The following is a 22,659-nucleotide window of genomic DNA, read 5'->3' on the forward strand; positions in this document are numbered from 1 at the left end:
ATGAGGGTATTTGTATTCCCAATATATTCTTTGAATTCCCAGTCAGACAATGGCACTGTATACCAGTAGTAAAAATTGTGGGTGCACGTAACCCCAATATATTCTTTGAATTCCCAGTCAGACACTGGCACTATATGGCAGTAGCAAGAAATGAGGGTATTTGTATTCCCAATATATTCTTTGAATTCCCAGTCAGACAATGGCACTGTATACCAGTAGTAAAAATTGTGGGTGCACGTAACCCCAATATATTCTTTGAATTACCAGTCAGAAACTGGCACTATATGGCAGTAGCAAGAAATGAGGGTATTTGTATTCCCAATATATTCTTTGAATTCCCAGTCAGACAATGGCACTGTATACCAGTAGTAAAAATTGTGGGTGCACGTAACCCCAATATATTCTTTGAATTAACAGTCAGAAACTGGCACTATATGGCAGTAGCAAGAAATGAGGGTATTTGTATTCCCAATATACTCTTTGAATTCCCAGTCAGACAATGGCACTGTATACCAGTAGTAAAAATTGTGGGTGCACGTAACCCCAATATATTCTTTGAATTACCAGTCAGAAACTGGCACTATATGGCAGTAGCAAGAAATGAGGGTATTTGTATTCCCAATATACTCTTTGAATTCCCAGTCAGACAATGGCACTGTATACCAGTAGTAAAAATTGTGGGTGCACGTAACCCCAATATATTCTTTGAATTACCAGTCAGAAACTGGCACTATATGGCAGTAGCAAGAAATGAGGGTATTTATAACCCCAATATATTCTTTGAATTCCCAGTCAGACAATGGCACTGTATACCAGTAGTAAAAATTGTGGGTGCACGTAACCCCAATATATTCTTTGAATTCCCAGTCAGACACTGGCACTATATGGCAGTAGCAAGAAATGAGGGTATTTGTATTCCCAATATATTCTTTGAATTCCCAGTCAGACAATGGCACTGTATACCAGTAGTAAAAATTGTGGGTGCACGTAACCCCAATATATTCTTTGAATTACCAGTCAGAAACTGGCACTATATGGCAGTAGCAAGAAATGAGGGTATTTGTATTCCCAATATACTCTTTGAATTCCCAGTCAGACAATGGCACTGTATACCAGTAGTAAAAATTGTGGGTGCACGTAACCCCAATATATTCTTTGAATTACCAGTCAGAAACTGGCACTATATGGCAGTAGCAAGAAATGAGGGTATTTGTATTCCCAATATACTCTTTGAATTCCCAGTCAGACAATGGCACTGTATACCAGTAGTAAAAATTGTGGGTGCACGTAACCCCAATATATTCTTTGAATTACCAGTCAGAAACTGGCACTATATGGCAGTAGCAAGAAATGAGGGTATTTATAACCCCAATATATTCTTTGAATTCCCAGTCAGACAATGGCACTGTATACCAGTAGTAAAAATTGTGGGTGCACGTAACCCCAATATATTCTTTGAATTCCCAGTCAGACACTGGCACTATATGGCAGTAGCAAGAAATGAGGGTATTTGTATTCCCAATATATTCTTTGAATTCCCAGTCAGACAATGGCACTGTATACCAGTAGTAAAAATTGTGGGTGCACGTAACCCCAATATATTCTTTGAATTCCCAGTCAGACACTGGCACTATATGGCAGTAGCAAGAAATGAGGGTATTTGTATTCCCAATATATTCTTTGAATTCCCAGTCAGACAATGGCACTGTATACCAGTAGTAAAAATTGTGGGTGCACGTAACCCCAATATATTCTTTGAATTACCAGTCAGAAACTGGCACTATATGGCAGTAGCAAGAAATGAGGGTATTTGTATTCCCAATATACTCTTTGAATTCCCAGTCAGACAATGGCACTGTATACCAGTAGTAAAAATTGTGGGTGCACGTAACCCCAATATATTCTTTGAATTACCAGTCAGAAACTGGCACTATATGGCAGTAGCAAGAAATGAGGGTATTTGTATTCCCAATATATTCTTTGAATTCCCAGTCAGACAATGGCACTGTATACCAGTAGTAAAAATTGTGGGTGTATATAGCCCCAATTCTATTGCTAGGGGACTTGCAGGGTATTTCTGGGGTGAAGGTGGGGGGGCACACCGTTGGAACGGGTATCGGGGTATATATCGGGTATACGGGAATACACTGACAGTGTATTCCATTCAGGATCCTGGGAAAGCTGGGTTGCGGCGATTGAGCCCGTCAGTGCCACGTTACACTGACAAGCTTCTCCCTGGAATTTAGCTCTTACAAGAGCTGTTGGTTGTCTTCTCCTTCCTATCCTAGCCTGTCCCTGCCTACCCAGAATCTAAGCCCTAGCTAGCTGGACGGAAACCTCCGTCCTCGGTGAATTGCAAGCTCAGAATGACGCGAAGCTGGGCGTCGCTGTTCTTTTAAATTAGAGGTCACATGTTTTCGGCAGCCAATGGGTTTTGCCTACTTTTTTCAACGTCACCGGTGTCGTAGTTCCTGTCCCACCTACCCTGCGCTGTTATTGGAGCAAAAAAGGCGCCAGGGAAGGTGGGAGGGGAATCGAGTAATGGCGCACTTTACCACGCGGTGTTCGATTCGATTCGAACATGCCGAACAGCCTAATATCCGATCGAACATGAGTTCGATAGAACACTGTTCGCTCATCTCTAGTCTTGACTAATTTGAAGTGGTAAAAGAGTGTGGTCATGTACAGGGCTGTGGTGGAATGATGGAGCTGAGGTCGTGAAATCAGTGTTGGGACCAATTTTAGGTGGCATCAGAATTTTAAAAAAGTTGCCAATTCCAACACTTTCAAAATAAAAACGATTCATTATCCTTAATTATATTAGGCCCCACACAGTGAAACACAGCTAAAAGAAAATCTATAGGGTAAACTATTGCAATTCTACAGGTAAAATTCGTTTTATGGCCATGCCAAACGTTCTTGGACTTTTATGTTCTATGGACACCTCTAAATCTTAGACTCTTTTGCGTTCTTATAAGGAAATGATGTCCTTTACAGTGAATATATCTAGTGATATGTGCTGACTATAGCAATAGCACATGTAAGAGAATACAATGAATTAGATGTGAGCGGTCCGAGTGTGTCAGCCCGCTGATAAGTAGCGGGGCCATCCTCCCTTCCTGTCATTTTCTTCCATGATGTATATTGATTGTGCCCACAGTCTACAAGTTCTGCTAATGAAAACGAGCTAAAACATTGATTTTCTCTTAGTAAGGAGGGAGGATAGTGTGTATTTGGTCTGAGTGATTGTTGTTCTGTATTCTGATTGAGTTGCGTTACTGATACCGGAACATTATTGATTTTCCTGTTTCCGTCACATATTTGTGTTTTAGTGATTATGTTAGACTTAAATCACCTCCATAAGCAATATTAGTTTTGTATCTGGAAGGATTCGGGAGATGTTTTATACAGCTAGGATATTAAAACTGTAACAAGACCTAAACTTATATCTGCGTCAAGAGCTTTTATTTTTGAAGGTTCTGCCTGAATCACGACTTCCTATAAATGTCATAAAATATTCACTAACCTGAATCTACTAACAAGATTTAGTAGAGTTACAGTCTTTCCTATGAAGTCCTGGATGTGTTAAAAAATATGTGCTTTCCTGTGCCATGTTCACACAGAGCAGGTTTCTTTTTAAGAAGACACGTCTTTTTATACCATTTTGCAAATGTTTGCAAAGGTTGCAGCCAGGGATCCTTCTTCCGAGCACCTTCATGATAAAGACTTGTAGTTACTTATTAACCAGCAATACTTCCGCTCTCTTAGTCATCTTACCCTCTGTCCCCTTTAGACTAGGGCTCGCAGACACGTTACGTGAATAATAAAGGATACGATCGCTGCTGTACAACTATTTTGGAAGCTTTTTGCCTGCACGAGCAGTTATGGATTTGCCATGTACTTGTGACCTGCAACCAAAAATTTCATCTCATGTTGTGTACAGTTATGTCGGAATTTAACATTGTCATCTTCATGCGGCATGACCAAAGTTTTTGTGTAGCTCCAGCACTAAACTTTGAGACGCAGATGTGGTCTTCTATGTCACTGATGGTAACTTACAAAAAGACATAATTTAGACTTGATTTTGGTTGCTTTGTGATAAATGGTAAAAATACCTGGAATGCGTCATTATTAGAGATGAGCGAACAGTAAAATGTTTGTGGTTCGATATACGTTTCGAGTAGACCCTCAATATTCGACTACTCGAATATTGAACCCTATTATAGTCTATGGGGGGAAAATGCTCGTTTCAGGGGTAGGCAACATTCGATCAAATTACACTTACCAAGTCCACAAGTGAGGGTAGGGCTGGATCCTCCGAGAAGTCTTCTCCGTGCAGCGTCCCCGCAGCATCTTCCGGCTCTGAATTCACTCTGCCAGGCATTGGGCCTGGGCAGAGCTGACTGCTCATGCCCACACTACAAGTGGACATGCGCAGTCGGCTCTGCCCAGGCCCGATGCCTGGCAGAGTGAATGAAGAGCCGGAAGACGCCGCAGGGAAGCTGCACGGAGAAGACTTCTAAAGGTAGGAGAAGAACCAGCGTTGATTGGCCGACTGTATAGCCTTCGGCCAATCAATGCTGGTTCTGCATCGAACTTTTACATTCGAACAGCGAGTGGTATTCGATCGAGTACGAGTATTTCGAATACCGTAGTATTCAATCGAACACCTACTTGATCGAGTACTACTCGCTCATCTCTAGTCATTATTTTATCTAGTGAAATTGGTGTCAATTGCAGAGACCATTAGAAGTAGGGTCCATCCACTTATCAGCTCTTCACTGGATTGTTGGGAGACTATCTGCTGTAACATCTATCTGCTGCAACATCCATGATGACAAGAGTGAGGGTCCCTTGTCCTCCATATAGGTTATCAACATATGGTTGGTGGGTGCACGACACCTAGAATCCTGCAATCAGCTTATAACTGCTGGGATCCCTGAGCTGATGATGTCAGGTTCTTCAGTCACATGGTATAGCAGCAGCTCAGTCCTATTCAAGTGGATGGAGCTGAACTGCAATACCAAAAGCAGCCCCTACATTAAGTATGGCACTGTGCGTGGTATTCATCTGTATGCTGCAGTCTCTTCAACCAGCTGATCTATGGGGGCCCCAGGTGTCAGATCCTTACCAATTAAATGTTAATGACTTATCCTAATGATAGGTAACCAATATCTATGTCTTGGAAACCCCTTTAAGATATTGGGTAGAAACATGGCTGAGAGAAGTTACCCTTTATATTAACTCTCAAAAATATTGGATGGAACATGGTGGTCAATTAGATCCCGGGTAACAACAAAATGGTCATCTCAAAGCTATGTATTTAATGTGCTATCTCAGACTCTGGCAAGATCCGGATAACATTCTTCCATATGGAAAACCAAATATTAAGCAAGCCAAGAGTCCATAAAATTCTGTATTTTTTTCTGTATTGTTAAAGTAGCACCCAGACCAGGACACCCGCCCCAGCCATCACTTAGATACTACTTGTTCCAAGAAGAATGGCCCTTTAAGTACAAAAAAGGTGGTAAAATAAATAGCACATACCAAATGCCGCTCATGCCTACCCTGAATTTGGCAGTCAATCAGATGCCGCAAGGTCATGTTGTTGTGTATTATTTTGTTGGGCATTGTGTTCTAAGCCTTCATACAGCTAAGTGTGTCAGGTCAAGAAAGGAATGAGCCACCAAGACGGGTGTAAGACCTCTCAGTTCATGGTGCAAGATGTGTCTTACTAATACCGCTGTGATATCTCATTAATAGTTCCCCCCCGGGTTATCTGTTAATAATTTAGTTGGAGATTCCTCCTTAGAACCCGCTGAGTGTTTGTTTTATAAACTCCCGACTCCTTTGTGGTCCTGTTGTTCCTATCTAAAAGACTCAACCTGTTTCATCTCTCTGTTTCTCGTTTCGACCCACCAGACCACCTGAAAAAATGAAACCCTGTGCGGCACGACAAATAAACACGTCTTGTAGGTTAACTGGACGCAGACAGATATCTCATTCCAGGTTGTTTATTTATTTTTTATTTTCTCTTCTTTTGTAGTTAATCTGCTGGATTCGAAAGCAATTCAGGGGGAGCTGGGCTGGATCTCCTATCCGTCACACGGGGTGAGTTTACTAGACTGTGAAATGGGAAAATGCTGTTTCAGAACAATATGCTATTTAACGACTGTTTCCTTTTTCATGGTACGCTGCAGAATTGCTAAGCCTCTTCTGGATGTCAAACTAAAAAGAAGAATTTTTTTTTTTTTTTCAGCACAGGAAGATGGTTTGTGTTTATTTCTGAAATGCCTTGTAGAAGACGCTTCATCCCGAGTACACAGCCACTGGGAAATACTCGGTTTTTATTGAATTTTTAACCATTGCTGACCCTGAGGCTTTTGTGTATTTGGAATGTATAACTCAACCAGACAGTGATGTTCTGATATATAATAATTAGAGATGAGCGAACAGTAAAATGTTCGATATTCGATATTCGTTTCAAGTAGCCGCTCAATATTCGACTACTCGAATCGAATATCGAATTCTATTATAGTCTATGGGGGGAAAATGCTCGTTTCAGAGGTAGGCAACATTCGATCAAATAGAACTTACCAAGTCCACGAGTGAGGGTCGGGCTGGATTCTCCTTGAAGTCTTCTCCTCGCAGCGTCCCCGCGGCATCTTCCGGCTCTGAATTCACTCTGCCAGGCATCGGGCCTGGGCAGAGTCAACTGCGCATGCCCGGACTACAAGAAAATTGCTGCTTGCAGTCAAAGCGGACATTTTCTTGTAGCGCGGGCATGCGCAGTCGGCTCTGCCCAGGCCCGATGCCTGGCAGAGTGAATAAAGAGCCGGAAGATGCCGCGGGGAAGCTGCACGGAGAATACTTCTAAAGGTAGGAGAAGAAGCAGCGTTGATTGGCCGACTGTATAGCATTCGGCCAATCAATGCTGGTTCTGCATCGAACTTTTCCATTCGAATAGCGAGTGGTACTCAATCGAGTACGAGTACTTCGAATACCGGAGTATTCTATCGAATACCTACTCGATCGAATACTACTCGCTCATCTCTAATAATAATATAATATGATATGATACGACACAATACAATAAAGTATATGATATATTTCTCTGACCTTTTCTGAGGTCAGCATGAGTTAAGATGGCCATACGCCTTAGATAGCCAATGGCTATTCCTCCTGACAAACTTATAAGCACACACAGTTGGCTTGGCATGTTTTCAGGGAGACCCAGACATCTCTGGGATCAGTTTATCACTCAGTGCAGAATTCCAACATGTTGGATCCTTCTCTTACCTGATGCGCCCTTGCGGGAATTGGTATACCCCATAATTGTTAGATGATCCTGTTGGCCAGTTCCACCATTATTTGTATAATATGTATCTACCTTAAAGCTAAATTCATACTGATGGGCCCATGGGCAATAAAATGGGGAAAAAGATTTTCTAAAAATTGCTGTAGAGTAAAAACTGGTGCTCTATACACTGGCTTGGGGCTAGTGTGCTCTGAATGGCTTAAGCTGTCAATACATGGTAGACTTTGGTGGCCAAAATGGACAATTTTGTCCATTTCGGCCAACAATTATTTTTATAAAATACCTCAAATTCACAAGACCAAAAAAATAAATGTTTCACCCATTGGTCTAAATATAGAAGTTTATGGTACGATCAGCCAGAATTTGGCCAATCATTCGCGCAGGCACAATAATTTATTTTTCTAAACTTGCCCCCCGATTGGTCAGTGTAATTGTTGGAATTGGTGGTAGGAATATTTGAACAAACAATCCCATGATTGATCAATCAGTGGTATGATGGCTGATCGCTATCTACTATGTATGGCTAGAATTAGAGATATCAATCGGCATCTCATAAAACCAGTGAAGAAGGTCTGTGACATCGGCAATACCATAAGATAATTCATGTTTTTATCATCTGTTAATAGTCGATGGCCCACTGATACAGTTGGAATTTTCTTTACAGTCCCCACCATTCCTGAGCAACAAGCGCAGTTATCTTTGGCTCCTGATGTAGTATTTCAGTCCTGTGGAAGATCAGTGTCAGACAGGGGGTGTGATTCAGAGCTCCAATCAGAGGCAGCCAGTGTCAGAGCTCAGAATCACACCCCTTGTCTGTTCCTGCCTGACACCGCTCTCCTGATAGCACAGAGACTAAATAGAAAATAGGGCACCAAAACTAACAGCATTGATTGCTCAGGAACGGTGGGAGCTAGAGAAAAAATTCCAACTGTGCCAGAATCCTGTGGGGCAGAGACTATTGATGGAGTTGAATAGTTGGGCTTGGCGGAGGTGGTTAGGAAAGTTCCTCTTTAAATAAGAAATGCTTAATCTGTCTCTAGGAAAGTTGGGTGACATTATATGGAGGGATTTATCACTCTGTGCAACACATGCTTTGATATGAAAGATTTGCAAAGTAGGAGTCTGGGAGAGCTGGGTGAAACCTTTGTGGAAGCTGTAGCAGTCTTCATGTACTAAAGAGACAATGACTATTGTTCTAATAGATCCAGGCTTCTAATAATAAACTTTGTAAATAGTAACCACTTTGTGTCAGTCTATACCATTTTTTAAAAAAAATAAAATGTCTGGGGCACAACTGGAGATGTCCAAAGGCTGGAAACCTGTCACATCTTTGTTCTCTTATTAGAAATATGCAGCAATTTCACACCCCCAAATCCGACTCCACTCATTACCAAGCGGCTTAATCCAGCTGTGTTTCTGCAGCATTAACCACATACTTGGCAGTTGACCTAAAATTCTCAGATATGTACTTGGCACCCGTAATGATAGCCAACATCTTTCAAGTTAGATTTTTAACCCGTGTCACTTTTCTGAACTCTCCAAAAGCCTCTAGAGCAAATGGCTGACCTTATCATGAAATCCTGCTGGAGACAGTGTGACGTAATAGTTCACTCTAGATCACTAATACAAGACCTCCACCTCTTTGAGCGGACCACCCGATTCCACCATAACTTCTTATTGTTTGAGAAGACCACCCATTTTAATTGCAATTTTACTTAAAAGGGAATCTGTCACTAGGTTAAATATCTGCTGTCCACCTTAATAACTAGTGGCGTAAATAGAAATGGTGGGACCCTGTGGCGAACTTTTGACATGGCCCTCCCATGACCCCCCAAGACCCCGATCAACACTCCCCCATTCCTGCATGCACTATTATTCCCCATAGTGGCCCCTGCACACAGTATTATGCCCCATAGTGCCCCCTGCACACAGTATTATTCCCCATAGTGGCCCCTGCACACAGTATTATGCCCCATAGTGCCCCCTGCACACAGTATTATGCCCCATAGTGCCCCCTGAACACAGTATTATGCCCCATAGTGCCCCCTGCACACAGTATTATGCCCCATAGTGCCCCCTGCACACAGTATTATTCCCCATAGTGGCCCCTGCACACAGTATTATGCCCCATAGTGCCCCCTGCACACAGTATTATGCCCCATAGTGCCCCCTGAACACAGTATTATGCCCCATAGTGCCCCCTGAACACAGTATTATGCCTCATAGTGGCCCCTGCATGCACAGTATTATGCCCCATAGTGGCGCCTGCACACAGTATTATGCCCCATAGTGGCCTCTGCACACAGTATTATGCCCCATAGTGGCCCCTGAACACAGTATTATGCCTCATAGTGGCCCCTGAACACAGTATTATGCCTCATAGTGGCCCCTGCACACAGTATTATGCCCCATAGTGGCCCTTTCACACAGTATTATGCTCCATAGTGGCCCCTGCACACAGTATTATACCCCATAGTGGCCCCTGCACACAGTATTATGCCCCATAGTGGCCCTTTCACACAGTATTATGCCCCATTGTGGACCACCTATGAACAATTATAATTCTTGAAGCTTCTAATTTTATTATTGTTCTGTATATTTATATGAGCTCTTCTCCAGAAGGAAAAAAGACTACCCTTCTCTCTTTTCTCTATAGGTACCTATGTTTTCCCATATAGCATTGCCTGTAAGACTCCATACATCAGCTGCATTTCTCCAATGAGAGTCAATGCCCCATACAAATACCGTACATAAATGGACATAGGAGTTAAAATACTATCATATTATACTATACTGTGTCCGTACATCAATGTATCAGCAGCATGTGGATCGGGTAGACAGAGGGTTAATTTAGAATGTTTTTAAAGGATGACACTATTTTATGTTATATTTTCACTCATTAAATGTATCCGAACACGGCAGAGTAATCCTATCTGTCCCTCCAGCACGAGTGCTTTATATCACAGGTACTTAATATATCTGTCATCATTGTGTCTGCCTCTCCTGGCACACCTCGCTGCTGACAGCACGCCAAACCTTCTAAAATAGCATTGTCTAATCTATGAATTGTTGTTTTCTCTGCAAAAAGTGCAGGTCAGACTTTGATTTCTAGACAGCTATAAAATGTCTTGGAAGTATTTAAAAGACGATGAAAGAGAAGTAGAAGCTTCCCAGTGCATCTGAGATGTCATACACCGCAGAATAACATTGTAACAAATGAGTCTTTACTAATAATGATGTCTGCGAGAATGAAAGGCAAGTAGGGCATGTAAAGGGAACTTGTCAGGGCTGTTTGGGACCCTACACCACCCAAAGGTCCTTATGGTCCCAAGTAATCTGCTCCTTACTCTATTGGTGCCCTCAATTTAAAGCAAAAAAACCTTTATACGTACCCAGCTGCTGGTTCTGCTTGTGTCTGAAATGGTTCATTGAAGCCAGAGGAGCACACTGAGGCTTCAGGGCGAATGCACCGGACCTTGGGCGCATGCATTGTAAAGCCAAGGTGCACTTCCTTGGCTTCAGTAGACAGTAGACATCAGGAGCATCAGAGAAGGGTGCGAGGAGCAGTGTCCCACTGAGGTTACTTGAACCAACCTGCTAAGATGATTTGGGGGGCCCACCCTTCACCAACCCCCAGTAAATAGACCATATTACCCTTCAAATTTGGGTGTCTTTTACACTGAAATAATATTGTGTAAGAGTCTTTGCCTTCCAGAGGATTCTGTTTGCCCAGGCCAACCCGTATTCAGGTAAGTATAAAAGTTTCTTTTTCATAGTGGCCACTACAGTGTTCGGAGTGGGCCATTTCAGACATTTACTCATTAAAGGCCTGTGGCTGGTTTAATATCCCAAGTGCATCTGAAATGTTCCCTTTAAGAGGGTTTACTATGAACAGAAGTTCTGATATATGGCCATTAAATAGGCCATGAACTACTTTTTGGTTGGAGCCTGACCACCAAGACGACCACCACTTACTTGTATCAATGCAGCAGTCCTATAGAAGTGAAAGAGGCAGTGAGAAAGCGTGTGTTACACCCATGAGCATTAATAAAAATCTGTAATGGTGCCCTACCTACATTGTGCCATGTAGAATATAGTAAATTTTATGTGGAAGAGGGACTTTTGTTGCCCCCTAAGGATCCAAAGCCCGGTAAAAACTGCTGCCACTGCACAACCTATAGCTACTCCACTACTTATACCATTCCTTTCCCAAGGAGTACTCGGGGTAACATGCACTCCCTGTTCTTCTGGTCACTTTTGGTTCGACCACTGTAAATAGGGGGAAAATGTCTACAGGAGGAAAACCCCTTTAACAGCAAGAGCAGGTCAGTCTTTTGGCTGTCCAAGAACCCATTATAATACCAATATAATAACATTTTTGTTTTAATTTTAACAATGTTAACAATGAAAAAAATATATAAGTAAATTATATAAATTATAAAAGCAAATTGAATTATAAAAATGAAAAATTAAATTATTTTTATTTATAATTATTAGTATCCATAATAAATACAAAATTAATTATTATTATTATTATTTATAATTATTACTATCATTAATAAATAAAAATTAAATTATATAATTAACAATTATATATATAATTAAACAATTATATATATATATATATATATATATATATATATATATATATATATATATATATACTATTGTTGAAGAGATTTTAATAGACAGCAATAAAAAAGCGGGAACTGAAACTCCAAAATTTGCGAGCCATTCTGTCCTTTCCAAGCCTGGTCATCAAGGGGTTAATGGACTCGTTTCATACACTTAATCCAAGTATGAGCCTGAATGCTATGACTTCCAATTATTATAGCTTATACGAGAAATGTAACCTACAACTAGTCTTGTAATACCGTCATATGTACAGTAAGTAGCCAGGCACCGCACACAATTCATCCACATGAAGGTGGCCATATGAATCTACTAATTCCCTGATCACCTTATCTTTATAGTAAGAATATGTTATAAAGAATTGATATAAAACAGTGCGGGGCTAGTTAAAAAAAAGTTACAAGTCCTTTATTATTCCACCAGTGAAGATAAAGCACATATGTAAAGGTAATCTAGAATCTGCACAGGTTGGAGAGTAATACATTAGCTGCAGTAAATTTTATCCATTGAGGTCTAATAAATAATAGCGTGTACAGCATATGGATGTCAATACCGTATGTTACTGCCAGGTATCACTCATGACAATGTTTTATATTTGCTATTGCAATAAATCAGTTTATAAAGGTAAAAATATAAAATAAAATTATATAACTTGTACATTTTATATATTTTTTTATGTATTTATCTTCAGAATTTTTCCCTGACCCTTTTTGCCATTGCTTGGGTTACCCAACACATTTTTGTTTGGTGATGCCACATAAGTGAGTCAGATAGCGACGACTCACAGTGGTGACATCACTGTGGTTAACACATCATGTAAGCTAGCATTAACTGGCTGGTCAGCTTATGTGGCTAGAGATCATGCCAAGGTGTAAACAGAAGAGGGGAGTTCTGAAGAATTCTAAGGTCCCGTTCACACGGCGAGCGGATTGACGGATATTGGTCCTGAGAGTGACAGTCGCAGCTTCCTCCTCAAATGAATGGGGCTAGTCTGGAGGGTGCTGCCGTGAGGCGGATGCCGGGGCTGAATCAGTCGCGGAGTCCACCTGAAGAAAGGGCAGTATACTGGCGGTCTACATAGGCCTCCATTGTGAGGGGGCGGATTATGACGTGGATTCAGCGCCATGACGTGGAATCAGCCCCCTCTTGCCTCGTGTGAACGAGCCCTAAGGGTATGAGTTTTTTGTAGACAGATTTTGAAGCATCTCCCATTTATTTCTATGGGAGTCGTAGCAGATTAGCATCAATCTGCGGGCAAATCCCATCTTTTAAACCCCATAGAAATTAATGGAAGGTGGAAAAAACTCAATGCAGTTTTTGGATGTGGTTTTTGAAGCAGATTTTCCAGGCCCATCCCCAAAACAGTATGCCGAAGGGAAAATTAACACAGCAAAAAAAAAGCGTCAAAAATTCAGATTATTTTTCAGCATCCAATTCTGTGTGAACTTACTCTAAGGTTATGTCCACACAAGACCTATTTGCTGCATAGTGAAGAAAAAAATCTACAACACTCATGAATGCAGTTTTAAAATCTCATCCCCCTACCACTCCATCCGCAGCCGAGTCTACTTATAAAGGAATCCTAGAAGTAAGTATTGATGAATTTTCACATCTTGGCCCATTTTATTATTAGACAGGCACATATGGCATATCACCAGCACAATATATATTACCTTAATTGCCTGGAATTTTATTATTATTATTATTATAATAAGCTCTACAGTCTATAATGAATCTGGCCTAGGAGAAACAGTATTAAAGGAGTGTTGCTTTTTATATATTGTCAGCCATATATTCACGTTGTCAGTCAGCAATGAAATCCAGATCCTGAAACTGAAATTTTCTCAATCTGTCATTTTCTCATTTTATCTTACTTGACACTGTTGGAGTCCAAAATCAAAATCCTGTGAATAAAAAAAAAAATCTTGGTTATGTGCTCAGGGGTCTACAGTATATAGCAAGCAAGGCTTAGTATACATAGTTAGTGCTAGTACATGTCACTACATGCTCTGCCTGCTGAGGGTCCATCTACTTATCACTTGGCAATGAGTCTGGTTGGCGGTATAAATTATTGAGTCACGAAGGTGGAACAAAGAGCAGTTATTTAAAAGGCAGCTCCACATAAAAGAATATCTTCAGTACTATCTTTATTCTGGGTCTGCATGTGCTTCTAATAGACTGTGTTACATCTAGTACTGGGCCTGGGGGTCAATAAATTAGGGATTCATTGCTTACTTTGCAGCAGAATTTTGTACCAGAATTTTGGAACGCACTGCCTCATCATAAGCATATACCCCTTCTTCACAGCAATGCCCCTCTCCCCCTCCAGTCCCACTAAACATCACCCCTTTTCAGGTCAAATGGAAAAGTTGTCCACAAAATTGGATTTTATAATCTATAATAGGATAGCGCATAAATAGTTGCAAAGGACCACCTCCAATTTGGCTTCAATACTATATGTATACTGTATGTATACTAAGGAAAGGCCATAAATTCCAAGTTCCCGGACAACCCACTTAAGGCCTCGTTCACATCTGCGTCGGTAATCCGTTCGGGGGAGTTTGCATGGGTACCCTCCCCGAATGGACTACCGAACGCATTGACAAGCAGTGTGCATTGAAAGCACATGGACCCCATCAACTATAATGGGGTCTGTGTGCTTTCCACACAGTGGCGGACAGGAAAGTAGATCGGGAACTACTTTTCTCTTCGCATGTTCCCTGCGGAGACTGCGGAAAGCACACGGACCATGTGTTTTCATAAGCTCACCAATTGCCAATGCGTTTGGTAGTCCATTCGGGGGTCCCCCATGCGGACTCCACTGAACGGATTACAGACACAGATGTGAACGAGGCCTAAGACACACATTCATCTACTTGTTGCTTTTTTTGTTGCAGATTTTGCCAAAATTTTTGAGCCAAAGATAGGAGTGGGTTCGGAAGGAAGCAACAAAAACTCCTTTATTAAGTTATTTGTCAGTTTACTAGGACTGGCATTTTATGTGCCGAACTTAATCCCATTGGGTGTTGGCACAAGATTCACTTAATAATTCAGGTACATTGCAGAAAGTCCTATGGTCCCGAGGTCCGTTATATCTGGCACCAGTTTTCTGGCCTAAATTGGAATAAATTTATCTGCCCAAGGTGTTGCAGCCCAAAAAATGCTTAGTAAATCTTCCCCACCGTGTGCATAAATTTTGAACATCCCAGGATTGCATGAATTTTTTTTCATATTTAAAATCCTTATTTCATATAATATTCTTAAATTCTGAATTTTTTAAAAATGTTCTACCACAAAATATTCAGTCACACCAAAAAATGTACTAAACTTGAAATTCCAGCTTTTGCTGCATCTTCTAAGCTCTGTCCTCTTGGCAAACGTCTTGTCTTGTGATCAACTGTTAATGTGCCACTGCAACCGCAGTTATCAGCCTGGAGTAAAATCTGCCAGGAATTATTGGCAGTCTTGTTGAAAACATTGCTCGATAAATTGTTAACTGTTGTGTTGCTATAAATGTGCTCCAGAGTAAGCAGAGTAGACGTTAAACCCTGGCTCCATCCAATAATAACAAAAATGGTGTTGGGTGTAGTCAAGGGGGTACAAAAATGACACAAAGAGATATATTCTATTAGATCTATTATCTAGGGATGCTCAGAGCCAAATAAAACTGTCAGTGGGTCTTCTTATTTAGTTCAACACTGTTTGTAGTCCCAAGTCACGCTCTGCAATGGTTGTGGAAGTCCAACCTAAATAGAACTCTCCAGAACAATGGACAATGGAAGTGGGTGGGTGGATCAGCTCAGCTTAGGCAGCACCGCACCTCTCATGAGGCGACCTGAAGCGACCGCTTCAGGCGGCGCTATGCTGGGTCCCTGGGGGGGGGGGCAGCAGCATCACCATCTCGGCAGCCCGGCACGGGAAGCGAGCAGTGGATTGGGGCGGCCCTGTGGACGCAGGGCTGCTCCAGCAGCCGCCCCTCACGCTTAACAGAGAGCAGGTCCTCTCCCTGCCTGCTCTCTGCCTGCTAACGCCGCCGGCTCCGCTCTGCTCGGCCCTGCCCCCTCGGCTCCACCCCGCCGCCTCTGCTCAACCCCCTCCTCCGGGGGGAGGGGCTGCTTTCTGACGTCCGCCTCAGGCGGCACAAAGCCTAGGTGCACCCCTGAGCTTAGGCGACAACTTATCATACCTAAGAAGAAGGGGGAGGTTCCTGTAAAATTCAACATGTCCTATCCTTCCTTCCCAGACATAATCTTAGGAGAAAAGTTGGGATACCCCACTAGAGATGAACAAACCAATTCATAACAAGATGCGTTCATTACAAATTTTCTAAAAATCTTGGGTTTGGCCAAACCTAAGATATTTGGGGTTTACCACCTGTGAATCATTATTGTGCTCTGGGGTCTCTTCATAAGTAGAGGCCTGGGGGATTTTTGTAAAAAAACAAACAAACCATGATTAGAGATGAGCGAACAGTAAAATGTTCGATATTCGTTTCGAGTAGCCCCTCAATATTCGACTACTCGAATCAAATATCGAATCCTATTATAGTCTATGGGGGGGGGGGGGAATGCTCGTTTCAGGGGTAGGCAACGTTCGATCAAATTATACTTACCAAGTCCACGAGTGAGGGTTGGGCTGGATCCTCCGAGAAGTCTTCTCCTTGCAGCGTTCCCGTGGCATCTTCCGGCTCTGAATTCACTCTGCCAGGCATCGGGCCTGGGCAGAGCCGACAAGAAAATGTAGCATGGGCATGCGCAGTTGGCTCTGCCCAGGCCCGATGCCTGGCAGAGTGAATTCAGAGCCGGAAGATGCCGCGGGGAAGCTGCACGGAGAAGACTTCTAAAGGTAGGAGAAGAACCAGCGTTGATTGGCCGACTGTATAGCATTCGGCCAATCAATGCTGGTTCTGCATCAAACTTTTCCATTCGAATAGCGAATGGTACTTGATCGAGTACGAGTATTTCGAATACCGTAATATTCGATCGAATACCTACTCGCTCATCTCTAACCATGATACTTAACTTTCCTCACCTCTCCATTTTTCCAGTATGGCACCTAGTCATTTCTTGCGCCATCTTCTGGCCTCTACCAGCCTCCTTGGTGACTCCATTTTCACCAAAGGAACCTCCAAGGCCTGTGATTGAATCTCAGCACTTATGAAGGGTGCACCAAACCAAAACTTGTAGGCAGTCCTCACATGTATGCTCCAAAAAGAATCTTGCAAGGTTTGACCTTTACATTGCCCCATTACATATCACATATCAGACAGTCATCTGACACCACTGAAGGTGACAGGTTTGGCCAAGATGGTTGTATATGGGCAGCCTAACGTTATGCCTTCACATGGTAAAGGGTTTGTGTCCTTGGGTTTCCTTCTCCATTCAGTTGTTGACCCTTACTGCTAGTGTCCAAAATTCCCCAAATGTTAAAACTGAGAATGATTTAGTGCAGGGAACATATATACACAACTCATTCCAGAAAGTATACATTCTGGGGAATTCGCCAAACTAGGCTTTGACAACCTTTATCTTCTTGATAAATTATTACATATTATTTTGCCAAGAGAGAACGTCTAATAGTGTAGAATGGATGGCCATTATTAGGAATTATTCAATATTCTTCTTGGGGGTTGATTATTTTTATCTTTCTTTCTCCTATCAGATTAATTGTAGCAATTTTTTTGTGTAGAAGGAATAAACTCTTTACAAAACACATGAGCCTATAAAATACACCTGACTGTAAAGCAGACCAGCTGGGACTGATACAGAAATTCCACATCCGGTGCTCCGAAATCAAAACCATCAAGGAACAATCAGCATGTAAGAGGAAAAATATCATTTCACTTGTTTAGGATAAGACTGTCTACAAGAAAACTTCAAAGGAATTTATCGACAATTTTCTATTTACTTATTAAATCCAGATAGTGAAATCTAATCTGTTTTTATTTTGTCATTGTAATTTTTTTAAATTCTTTTTTCTGTACATGATTATGAGGCCAGAACATGTCCCCTGCATTTAGGGATACATTTACAGCATAGTCGTGGCCGTGGCCATAGACTGGAGCCAACTCGAGGTTTAAGGGAGAGTATTCTAGGAACGCTCTGCACAAGAAGGGGAAGTAGACAACTAACATCTATTGTCGGTAGTGGATACAATAATGGGTCTGTAGTGTCATTTATAGAGGTGTTTTCTTCTATTGTAATCCTGCCTGTGCTACAAATGAGTTGACAGCTTTAAAGAAAACCCTAACAGACTTGGCAAGCACCAGTCTATTATTAGGCCAAAGTGAAAATTGCAGGATTTGTTACTTTTTAAAGAATTGAAAAACAAAATGATCGAAAAATTGGCTAACATAAAAACTTGGCTGTGAGAAGATAGTAAGGGTCCACTGTAATTGGTGTCCATTTTAGAATATTCGTTATTGAAAGAGTTGGAGTTGGTGGAGATGAAAGGTCTTTAAGATTAAGATGGCCATGAACCTTATATGGCTGTTCTTCCCAATACATGCACTCTGCACAGGAACCCCCCGAACGGAACACCAAACGCATTGGCAAGCGGTGTGCCAGTGAAAGCACATGGACCCCATAGACTATAATGGGGTCGGTGTGCTCTCCACACAGTGTTCACACGGAACATGTGCACAGAAAAGTACTTTGTGGTCTACTTCCATGTATGAATGATTCGTGCGGGCAGCAAGCGGAGAGCACACAGACCCCATTGTAGTCTATGGGGTCCATGTGCTTTCACTGCACACTGCTTGCCAATGTGTTTGGTATTCCATTTGGGGGGTCCCCATGCGGACTCCCTGAATGGATTACCAAACACAGATTTGAACGAGGGATTACCTGAGAAAAAACTGATTGTTCATGTTGAAACCCAATGACCTAACCTGATGTTTGGAGAGAGCTAGGAAGCGCCCATACATTTCATGTCCAGCCAGTCCTACTGAAACCAATGGGCTCTGTCAACATTAATCTAATGGTATGAACAGCCTTACTCTAAACATGGTGTAAACCTAGCCTTAATTCTGGTTTGCATCGATGACGTCTATTGTAGTCTGAATTCACACTACAGAAACTATAGACGCTATATTTGAATCAGTAAGCCATATGTACAGCCAGCACATGTAGCATATGTACACACATATATATGTATATATATATATATATATATATATATATATATATATATATATATATATATAGTATATATATGCTGTTTTTCTACACAGTACACTGTAATGATCGGCGGATGTTTATAGCCCAGCAGCATGTAGAATGTAATAACCAAATATATTTATTACTTTTCAGAACTGTAGACAGCAGGGCCCCGTGCACAAACAGTATATGGTCCCACTGATCTCCAATAACTCATCCTAGGGCAGCACCTTTATTACCCTCTAACAAGCCACCAGCAATTGTGACCCGTAAAATATATTGCCTGAGTCCCTTACATGCAGTCTAATGGTAGGACGCTGTTAACCCCTTTTCCGCCGCAGCCATTTTTCATTTTTAACTTCCCAACTTGCAAAACCCATAACTTTTTTTATTTTTCCATTCACAGAGCTGCAGAAGGGCTTATTTTTTGTGAAACAAATTGTAATGTATAACGGTACCATTTAATATTCTATTGGAAAGCTGGAAAAAATTCAGAATGGGGTGAAATTAGATTAAAAAAAAAATCCCAGTATGATCATTATTTTTCTTATGGGATTTGTTTTGCAGGGTTCATTGTGAAACCAAATTGACACGTTAACCTTATTTTTTTTCTATTCAGTACGGCGATACCAAATTGAAATAGGTTCTGCTGTTTTAACACTTTAACAAAAATTCCAAACTATGTCCCTATATCCTGACACCCATAACTTGTAATATATTTAGCTTAGCTATAAGTAGTACTTTTTATTTGCAACATTTTGGGAATTGTCTGATATTTTTATTCAGTTCTGGGAAGGGTGTGAAAAAATGGTGGATTGTCTGTTCTGATTCGGATTTTTTTCCTGCCATGTCGTTCACCATGTGGGATAAAAATTTTCATATGCTTTTAGTTGTAACATTGTTTAATTTTAGAATTAGTTTTTGTTTGTTTTTGTTATTTTTGTTTGTTTATTTGAAATGTAATTTTTCTTTACCTTTTTCATTTTTTTTTTGTTGCTACAACTAGAGATGAGTGAGTAGTGTTTGATCGAGTAGGTGTTCGATCGAATACTACGGTATTCAAAATACTCGTACTCGATCGAACACTACTAGCTGTTCGAAGTTTAAGGTTCGATGCAGAACCAGCTATACATTCTGCCAATCAACGCTGGTTCTTCTCTTACCTTTCCGAAGTCTTCTCCGCGCTGCGTTCCCGCGTCTTCTTCCGGGTGGAATTCACTCTGCCTAGGCATCCGGCCTAGGCAGAGCCGACTGTGCATGCGCGGGGACCCTGCGCCGGGAGAAGACTTCAAGCAGAATCCAGCCCGATCGTCACTCGTGGACTTGGTAAGTATGATTTTATTGAATTTTGCGTACCCCTGAAACGAGCATTTCCCCCCATAGACTATAATGGGGTTCGAAATCCGTTCGAACAGTCAAACAGTGTGCGGCTGTTCGAATCGGATTTCGAACCTCGGACATTTTAGTGTTCACTCATCTCTAGCTACAACCATTTGTACCCATAGGACATGTTTCTGCTTTCATTAAAGGGGCTCTATCAGCAAAATTATGCTGATAGAGCCCCACATATGCGTGAATAGCCTTTAAAAAGGCTATTCAGGCACCGTAAATGTTATAATAAATCCCAGTCCCATTTTTAAATAACATCACATCGTTTATCCCCGCCCATGGTGCACGTTCGGTATGTTTTGCATATATGTTTTAATGCTTTTATTTAAAAACGGGACCGGGATTTAATATAACATTTACGGTGCCTGAATAGCCTTTTTAAAGGCTATTCCCGCATATGTGGGGCTCAATTAGCATAATTTTGCTGATAGAGCCCCCTATTCTACAGTATTATTTTTGGTTTGGGAGGCATTCTCCTGATAGACTCCCTTTAAGGTGACAGTGGATCTCTTTATGTACCAGACAACTGCAAAGGTCGTTCTCCCGGTTTATCGCAGTTGCTAACAGTGCTGAATTTGCTGGTATCGTGCCAAATTGTACGTGACAACCCTGGCAAATCTGTCCTGTCCTGGTCCTCACATGGAGCACATCTGACTCCAGCCCAGTAGATTATTTAGACAGGTGTCTTAAGTCGGCCCCAATGAGACAGATTTATTATCCTGAAGGATTTTTATGCCACTTTTCCTACTTGGTTTATTTTTTTACTAGTGTGTTTTTTGGCGTTCATTAAGTATTTTTGTTGAATTTTGTTTAAGCCAAGTTAGAAGTGGACTGAGCTTGCACAAACATTTTGCAAATAATAAACTTGTGTGCCGTGTAAACCAGGTAGACATTACAAGACAAGTGTGAAAAAAGGTGCAGTAGCGCAAAACACTATAAAAATGTTGCACGGCCGCATTAGCACAATATATGATAAAAATCAACAAGCCACAATTCAATTTCAAAATGAATAATAACTCCATCTATCCCAATGTGAAGAGTCCGGAACACATATACATTGCTGAGATATTTCCATGTATTTTTTTGCAAGATCTAATCCGCCATAATGTGCAATTGTATAAAAATCGGGATGGCCACGGGCGGCTGGGCATACAGTGGTATTTACAAATGGTTAGTTTTGCTGAATTCTATTAGTATCTGGTATTTGAAAAGATTCCCAGTAGAACAGCGAAGCTGAAGACCCCATATATCACTGTGTCTGTTGTGGGCAAGATGGCCGCCTCTCCGATGTGGAGTGGCGAGCGCAGTCAATTCATCAATTGTACAGAAATTTCACACTGCAGCAGCTCTCGACCTCATTTTTTTCACTTTGTGGGCTTTGCAGACTGTCTGTGCATCAGCTGGCATCTGTGAGAAACAATATTTGAATATTTATACTGCAAAGTCAATAGGAGGCCCAGACATAAATGAAAACAGACTTGGCAACGTCTGCCTTCCATATCTTATAGTATAGCAGACAGGAGACAGAATGCATGACACATGCTGCCGTTTACATCACCCTCATTCATTACTTCCAACTTTGGTTATATGTGAGATCGCTCATGGAAATTTCAGACGAGGAGAGAAACAATGTAACTGGGTCAGATTCTGTTCATCGGGGGCCAATGCTGTTTCCATTAAAAAACGCTAAGATCGGAATCTTTGTAAGAAGTAATTATAATTCATGTAATAAAAAGAGATAACATTCTGCCTAGGATAATGGGGAAATTGAAAACATGGCGATAAAAAATGGTAATGATGAAAGGGCAAATCTACAATTATAAATTTTTCGCTGAAGTTTGTGCCGCCAGCTGGGTCAGACTATAAAAAGTGAAGGCTGCTTTAAAAAGAACTTGTGAGGTCTGTTCGGGACACTCCAGAGGTCCTTATGGCCAGTATTTTAGGGTGCATTCACGGAGGAAAATGGCACCAAATTTGGTGTGGAATCCGTATCAGATTCTGACGTGGATTCCACACCAAATTCAGCGCCATTTTCCTCCGTGTCAATGCACCCTTAGTGTCTGCCCATGGCCACACAGAACAACAAACCGTTATACTTATAGAGATTAGTCCAATGAGTCTCACTAGGTCTCATAGGGATATTTGGGACACTAAAGAAAGGTC

At 41.4% G+C, this 22,659-nt stretch overlaps 1 protein-coding gene across 2 annotated transcripts in view; it reads left to right on the top strand.

The window, feature by feature from the left end:
• The window catches only part of EPHA3 (EPH receptor A3), a 334,850-nt gene that overhangs the window by 49,027 nt on the left and 263,164 nt on the right, over nt 1-22,659 (top strand). For both annotated transcript variants that reach the window (XM_075263556.1, XM_075263557.1), the window contains exon 2: nt 6,047-6,111. In XM_075263556.1, coding sequence (XP_075119657.1) covers nt 6,047-6,111 — 65 coding nt within the window. The remainder of the gene's footprint in view (nt 1-6,046; nt 6,112-22,659) is intronic.

This window comes from Leptodactylus fuscus, chromosome 2 (assembly GCF_031893055.1).
Source record: "Leptodactylus fuscus isolate aLepFus1 chromosome 2, aLepFus1.hap2, whole genome shotgun sequence".
In the NCBI taxonomy this organism is placed as follows: domain Eukaryota; kingdom Metazoa; phylum Chordata; class Amphibia; order Anura; family Leptodactylidae; genus Leptodactylus; species Leptodactylus fuscus.